Genomic DNA, 8,430 nt, shown 5'->3' with positions numbered 1-8,430 from the left:
ACGACAAAAAAAAAAATTGTTTCCCAGCAAAGCCATCCCTCTTGGCTCTCCTCAACCCAATCCTTGCTTTACCCTCATCCCCCACCCACCCATCTCAAATTCAGTGGATTAAGCACCATCTACTGCTACCCCAGAAATGTGTATCTGGTGGGTCAAACCTTAAGATCTGAAAACTCAGATACTGTAGAACATACTGGAGGGAGGGGACCAGCTGAGTATATAACAATACCTGCCTCATTTTGTATGAGGTCCACTGCAAGATCAGATGTTCTTCGAGAATATGACAGAGATGGCCAAAATTTACCCTTCCGTAGGGTGGCCTAATGCAAATCATGTGTCTAAAGTCTATAATGTCATTGCAATGAAGCACCAGGACAGCTGAGTTATGGTCATAGGAAGCCATGCACCAATGTGCCACAGTCCAACGCAAAGGGGTGGATGGAGGTTTTACAATTGTGAAAATGCTGTCAGGGGCATAGAGTAGTATCCAACAGCTTGCATTCTATGGACTTGGTTGCCTAGCCCTGGGCCCTCCAACTCCCCCAGAGGGATGACAAGGGATTAGATGATACTGTTTTTCTGTCAGTACCTGACGGTAAGTGGTGGCAACCATCATCCATTAATGATGTAGTGTTGTCTCCTCCTTCCTTAGAAGGCTCAACACTTCAGTGACAAACCTAATGGTTTCCTGTAACCCAGGAAATCATGTACAATGCTGAGTAGTAATTCTGTAACCCAGGTTCATATTCAAGGGGTGGTTGGCGTTTATTGCTCATGTATTGCCACTTAGGGATGAGTGAGGCTGGTCACTCTATCTTAAATGTCAGCACCAACTTGCCTAGCTCCAGGTTCCTAGGCTCCTCATGGGACATCACTGGATTAGATAATGAATAAATGAATGAATGAATTACTCTTTCTGATTAAAGTAACAAGCTGATGACTCTCACTAGTTCATGTCCATCCTACCGATACCCAAAAATATGAAGAAAGGATCTGCTCTTCTTTCCAACACTTATTATTATCTGCTGCTCATTTGTCAAACACGATCACAGTGATCTGGATTTCTTTATGCAAAGCATGAGGCATTACACTGGACCACAATGTAATTTGAAGGATACTTTATTATATATACATATTAATATGCCAAAATAAAATCAGAGGGAGATAAAATAATCTAATTCAAAATACGCAGAATGTACCAGGTTACGTCTTTAGCCAATCATGAGCACTGCTAGTATGACATCCAGCACAAAGCCACCTAAAGCTTATACTCTCTCCGGTGATGGGACAACTAAGAGACCCAGAATCCTGAAAAACACTGACTGTCAATACTGAAAAACAGACAGATTACCCAATTTAAAACCAATGTTCTATACACACGAATTTCTGTCATGGCACAATATGAGACTCTCAAGTTTCTTCAACGCATCCCTAAACCTGGAAACAAGCACATATACTTATTCTATTTGCAACAGCATCTCTTCCTATTAGATATAAACATCATAAAAACCCAGGCCTCAGTCTCTACTGTCATCGTCCTGACCGTTATTCCAAGCTAAAGATCGGGCCAGGTATATTAGCAAATAATCTACAAAATATATGATAATAACTACCAATGATGCTACTGATCAAACTAAGTACAGTACTACAGTACTATTACTACTACTACAATACTAAAATAATATATCAGTACAGATACATCATAATACCATATTAACTACATCATAATACCATATTAACTATCTGCTGTTGTAGATGCAATATTGTAATGATATTTTTTATTTTCTTAAGCCCTAGGATGGCCAGAGCAGCAAATTAGCAGTACATGATACCAGTATTTTCAGGAGTATCAGGTAAAGAATTTGGTTGAAAATGATGTTAAAAAGTTTACACAAATTATCACAATTCAAGGAATGAGAAAGATCAAGTTATATTACTTTAGGGAGACTGAATGTGCAGTGTTAAATTAGAGAACTTTCTTTATAAAATACTCTCTCATTACCATGAGGCCTCGTATTTTGCTTGGGATATGAGGATAAAGTGAAACCTTAGTTGAGGTTGATGGATGCAAGCAGTGCCACACCACGCTCATAGAAGCTGTGTGGGCTCTGATCTTTGGCCACACTCAGATCAATGGTGAAGAGAATGTCTGTACGTGTGGCGTTGAGGTAAACTGGAAGTGTTATTTTGTCCCCTTCAGTGACTTCCACATGCACCCAGTTAAGGGTTACCAGAGGCAGGTCTGTCATGATGGTGGGGGTCAGCTGCAGTTCATTGCTGACACATACTGCACCCTGTAGCTTCAATCCTGAGGGCACAAATAAGGGTCACTATTAACATCATCACTGTTGCCAAGATCATCGAGACCTTTTTTCCCATCTTAAATGGGGTAAGGTAGGATCCAGAAACAAATGAAGAGAAAATAAGTGGTAAAAATATCAACAACATGCCCAGAGAAAACAGGCCTCAACACTATCAATTACTTTCACTTGGTCTTTTTCATACATCTCATCTTGCTTAGGACAATGTAATTAACTTCATACTCTAGAAATCTGCTTATCTGCATTAAGTTTTAAGTTCATGCAGTATATAGGTGCTTGGATGTGCTTCTAACTGTCTGAATCTCAAAAACATTAACATACAAAACACAATGACAGTCCTCTGACCATTCGATCACATTATTCCGACATCTTTTTTCCACCTAAGCATGGATGACATAGGGTTCAGAAAGCAAGGGTAGAGATAAGCATGACTGGAGGGAAGTGATCAACAGCATGACAACAGAAGTGGGGTTCAATGTTCATTCACCTACCATTCAAACCCTCTGAATCCTGATATTACACCAAGTTTATCCCCCACCTACCTTTAACATTAAAGCCACCTCCTGATGTGACCTGTCCCTCTGCATCAGCAATAGAGACCTCCAGCATAAGCTCTTCCAGGGACCATGAGTTGGCCTGTGCAACACACTGGCGAGTAGCTGTGATATAAGCCTCAGGGTTGAACAGTCCACCAAGCCATACAGTAACATTCTGGAATATGAGATGCGGTCTTTTTATCCAACTTAAGAAAAAAAAAATCCCTCATACAGATGGGATTAATGAAAGCTACATCTTATCCCTCCAGTTCAAAAAGTTTCCCCTAAAAGTGCTAAAAAAAAAAAAAAAAGTGGTATTAAACAACTACTACTGTAAAAGTAATGAAAAATCTAATGAAAATTTACAGAAACGAATAAAACATATGAAACTAACATAAATGACAATATACACAATAATAAGGCAAACTACCCACCTTGAGCTCACCAGCACCAAACTGGGCCACCTGCTTGGATATCTCCTGAAGCTGTCTAACACGCTGAGAGAAATCTGTGATCCACTGTATGACAGTAGCTCCACGTGGCACTGTATATGCCTTCCACTGGTCAGGGATGATGCCTTTCACCAGCTGACTCACCATCATGCGGTGGTAGTTCGTCTGCTTCTTCTCTCCCTGTCAGCGACATAACATTTACAGTCGATCAAAAATTTAACCAAATCAGATGACATCAAGCTTCCTTTTATGGAATAAACATATTGGTGCTGACTGTGGTACACAAAGTTTTCTATGGACTGGGAGCTTAACCAAGGAACAAAAGAAGCTATTACTTCCCATAAGTTGCTGGAAACTGATGGTAACAGAAGACAATTTGACCTGTCACTCTGTGGTAACCTAAAGGTAGCACCACAGGTGAATGGATAGTTGGCAGTCCAAAATAACATAATGCATTATCTTTTGTCTTATCGCTTAATGACAATCTTACTCCCAAAGTTTTACCAAAAACTTAACACAATATTGCCATGGTATGCCTATGGGTGACTCTACACTTGAATGACTAGCCAAATGGTTTCCTGTATGCCAGGAAACCATTTACTATGCTGGCTGGTAACCATATTACCAAACTGTGGTGCCAGGTGGTTTAATTGGTAATTAAGACGCTCCAATCGGATTAAGCCTGTGCAGGTTTATATCCATGGTGTGGTTGGGGTTTACTGCTCATGTAATGCCACTCAGGGATGAGTGAGGCTGGTCATCCTATCTTAAATGTCAGGACAAACTTGCCTAGCCCAGGCCTCCTACGCTCCTCATGGGGGCAACACAAGATTAGATGATGATGATGATAATGACTGCCATGGTGACAAAATCTCAATCTCCTTCCAAAAAATAAGTGCTATCACCAGAAACACTTCATTACAATCTACCACGCTCAAAGCAAAGCATAACCGTACTAACCTTGCAGATAAGAAGGACATCATTAAGATCACTCTTGACGACACGCAGGAGTTTGGCACCAGAGTTGACCTCGCGCTCAAAGTATCGGTATAGTGGGTCTTTGATGTTATCCATAGTGCGACGCAATGTGACTAATGCCTCTGGCAGGTGTGAGAGCCAGGTGATGGCTGACTGCTGCAGTGTCACCATCCATGATGGTCGGCCCTAGACACAAAGATGTACATTACACTATTTGAACAGCACTTGAGGCAAGTAACACAAGAATGTGATAAGGGTATCAATTCCATTTGTCTGCACACTGGTTTGATATTCAGTCTACTCTTTTTCCATACATTATCCACAGAACAACTTAAAAATAGTGCTGTTTTGTTTAATGTGAGAACTGTCACCATTATCAAAAAGAACATGTGAATCGAACAAGTGAAGTGGCCGACCTCAATATCCTTTCGCTCAGTGCCAGGAGTCTCATCACCACCATAAGCCAGTTCATCATCATCTTCCAACACCTGCATCTTCAACATCTTGCTTAGCATGTCAGTCCCTGTGAAATAAATCACCCTAACTATGTACATCTATAAAAATCTAATACAGTAACTGTAGCTACTTTTTACTAAACACTGCAAAGATCTGCTTGTTATGTATGTGCACTAATTAGCTAAAGCTCATTTCTATCAACAGTAGTGCCCCCTCCCCTAAAAATATATATATATATATATATATAATTCATTCATTCATTGCAAGACGCCATGTATCCCAAACGGAGTGGCCAAGGGCTCAGAGTTAATTGTTTTACAGGGAGGGGCACTAATCCTCCACCAACCCCACTTAACACGTAGGGATATATATATACATGACACTTTCTGGAAAATATATCACTACTGACTGTATTTGACTTTCCACCCTAATATTCTGAAAATACTGCATGATATGCAGACAATTCATGGATCTATCTTGCTGTTTTGATCAATTTACAAATATATCTGCTTCTCAAAAAAAAAAAAAAAAAAAAAAAAAAAAAAAAAAAAAAACTAAGTAACATACCCCTGGTGGTGAGAAGGACCTTCTCTGCATTGTTAGGAAGGCCAAGCCAAGATGGAGTCTGACGGTCACTAAGGGACTCCACCCAGTGTAGGAACTGGTCACGTCTGATACCATCCGGCATAGTGATGTTCTGACCTTCAATGCCTAAAACAGCACAAATGAAGTTCATAGTATGTCATCATAACTCACCAAGCTTATAGTATACCACATAAATTATCAGTTCACTATATAAGAACGTCATACTGCTCCAGTGTTACAATTCTATTCCTGTACAATATTAACTATTACAATAGCACAATACTGAATAGCTGTACAAAAAAGATACACATAAAGTACATATACTATACAGTACATAAATACATACATACATACATATTATATATATATATATATATATATAGTTGGGTGAGGAAGGTGAGAAGTGTTAATATTGGGGGTGGGATTATGAGGGGTAGACCGAGAAAGACATGGGACGAGGTCATTAAGTGTGACCTTAGGGTTAAGGGACTGAACAGGGAGGCTGCAATGGATCGTGCAGCATGGAGAGCCGCCATTAGGTGACCAAGGCCGACACATGCAAGCATGTTGGAGCCTTTAAAAACGAACGTTGTATATATAAACACACACACACACACAATACTTATACTATAAAATGTAAAAATACTTTAGCTGTATGTCCTTTGTTTAACCTGTAACCACCAGGTGATGGTATGGACCAACTGCAAAGAGGCACTAGGTTCCTGTCGGGTGTCGGTAGGAACCGCAATTGTTTTTATGCCACAGTTTGAAGTGGCCACCACTTGTTCTCGTCACCAAACGCTAGGAAGAGAGTCCCACCAGCCTAGCCAACCATGCCTCAAGTCATCTCTGTGACTGCCAAGTCCAAGACGATATTTTCTTAAACCTTCTCATCCGATTCCATTCCTGTCTCACATGGACTTCTGCCTCATCCATACCTGCCAAGCCTCTTTCCAAGGATACTAGGAATGGGCTCAGTGATAGTGCCATAGGGCACGCCTTGGATACAACAGTGTCTAGTTTATCTAGTAATGGAGAAGTTATCACACTAAGAGCGAATCCAATGTCCTAGCCGCGAGCACAAGCATGAATACTATACATCCTACTGTAAGCGCCAAATATCACTCCTCTTCATCACGTCATTACTCATCGATGTGACGACCTACAGACATGAAGGTGCTTTTATTTGCAAGAAGAAGAGTTGTAGAGGAATACGGTCTTTAATTTGTTTCCCCAACTGCTCTACTTTCTGACACATAAAGGTTTGAAAACAAGCAATTTTGGGGAAACTGGTCGTACTGGGAGAATGACCACAGTAAATATAGCCCGGTGTCTAGGGGTTAAATAACACTATTCAGAATATGGCCTAACAGGTCTATGTACATTTTTAAGTAGGTATAATCTGATTATCTCTAAAACCCTGCCATGCTTATTCTTTAAGTAGTTTACCTCCCCTGAGTCGCTGTTTTATAACCACTGTAAACTGTACAGTACTTCATCTGAGGCTTGCAGCTTGGCCTGTGCAGACCTTCACTGTGCCTTATATGAGCTCTCCAGCTTGGCGAGAGTTGACAAGATGGCTGCATTTACCATTAGGTCCTACACAAGTTTACCTTCTTTCTCAATTAATAAACCAAGTTACAATGCAAAGGCAGTACTACTGCTCACTAATCTTTAAGGACACACCTTATTTTATCTGTATAATCTAAACTGAGTTGTTCCATTACTCCAATCATTTACTTCAGTATTAGGCCTATTGCACATGATAATAAATCAAATACAATATCTTATCTATTTTCAGACACTTAGTGACAATATTCATCCCAAAATTTTCCAAGTGGCAGTGACAAATGCTTCAAACCCTCTCCATAAGCAACCAGAACTACTAATTGCAATAACTTACACAACATTCAACCCTGACTCAAAGAAGCCATACCACATTATCCTATTTACATCCAGTGTCCTCAGTATAGGACAGAACTGGACATTTTCAAAAGTTAATAAAAAGGGGAACCCCAGGGTAGGGACCTATGAGCTTTGTGATGATGAGTCCATAGGCAGAGGGGCAGAATGCTTAGTACCCTTCCAGCACAGTCCCTTACACAGAAACCCTGGGAGCTAATGGGTTATGGCACATCTAAACATAGGCACACTCGCACCAAAAAGTATCGGTGCTCAATACGTGTTAAACATTATGACACATGGAACAAAGGTAACTGGAAATTGCAGTTCTGTCCTCCCACACGCAGGCATCCCAGACGACAGATGAATGTTATTTCAAATACCTCCTGTGTCCTCCATAATGAGTAGGGAATGGCAGTAATTGTTATAATATATACAGGTATTAATGGGCTGTCACTGCCACATGATCGAATCATTCCGGATGGCATCAGACCCACAACGCACTGATAGTTTTTGGTGTGAGTGTACAATTCCTTCATATAAATAATGCCTTGATCAACAACAGCAATTAAACAAGAGCAACAATGACACTAAAAACAACTATTCAACATCAAATCAACCTACCATCAACTCTGGAAACAAGTGGGAACTCTGGATCGAAGCTCTTAGGAGTGAACAGCTTGTTAAGGAATGATGTCAGAAGCCGCTGGTCAAACTCATTATCAATCTTGCCACCATAGATGCATTGTGACATAAGAGTAGCCAGAGCATCCCATGGCACTTTCTCAGGGGGCAGGTTGGTTCGGCCCTGAGATATGGTGGCTTAAATTAATACATGATAAAATTATCAGAAGTTTTTCAAAATCTCTAAACAGCTTTTAACAGTCCCTTTCACTGTATGAGAGCTTAATAAAATTGTCTGCCAGTAGCAATTTACCATAACAGTATAATAAGACATCACTGTATCAATGAAATATACTGTAGTTTCAACTAGCCTTACACCAAAAAAATCTTTCTTCTTTAATCCATTCTAGTTTCTATCCTAAATCCAGACATCAGCAACCTTAGAAGGTTCCTCCCAACCATCCCCTTTTGTGTCTGGTTCTGAACACAGACCTGACAGGCCATTCCTTATGGCACAAGAGTCCTCCTCAACACCATGTACAGTAATCTCGCCCCGAACACGTTCTCGCCGAACGC

General features: G+C 40.4%; 1 protein-coding gene across 4 annotated transcripts in view; it reads right to left on the bottom strand.

The window, feature by feature from the left end:
* Positions 1-1,047: 1,047 nt before the first annotated feature.
* The window catches only part of Dhc64C (dynein heavy chain, cytoplasmic), an 88,307-nt gene continuing 80,924 nt past the window's right edge, over positions 1,048-8,430 (bottom strand). For all 4 annotated transcript variants that reach the window (XM_080281692.1, XM_080281693.1, XM_080281694.1 and 1 more), the window contains 7 exons: positions 7,855-8,038; positions 5,311-5,454; positions 4,704-4,810; positions 4,270-4,473; positions 3,292-3,489; positions 2,864-3,032; positions 1,048-2,308 (listed from right to left, as the gene is read on the bottom strand). In XM_080281692.1, coding sequence (XP_080137818.1) covers positions 2,049-2,308; positions 2,864-3,032; positions 3,292-3,489; positions 4,270-4,473; positions 4,704-4,810; positions 5,311-5,454; positions 7,855-8,038 — 1,266 coding nt within the window. In that variant the 3' untranslated portion in view covers positions 1,048-2,048. The remainder of the gene's footprint in view (positions 2,309-2,863; positions 3,033-3,291; positions 3,490-4,269; positions 4,474-4,703; positions 4,811-5,310; positions 5,455-7,854; positions 8,039-8,430) is intronic.

This window comes from Coenobita brevimanus, chromosome 90 (genome assembly GCF_032717465.1).
Source record: "Coenobita brevimanus isolate Jiangsu-jjx chromosome 90, ASM3271746v2, whole genome shotgun sequence".
NCBI classification, from domain to species: domain Eukaryota; kingdom Metazoa; phylum Arthropoda; class Malacostraca; order Decapoda; family Coenobitidae; genus Coenobita; species Coenobita brevimanus.
The sequence above is the reverse complement of the archived record's forward strand: the minus strand, read 5'-3'. Positions and strand labels throughout refer to the sequence as shown.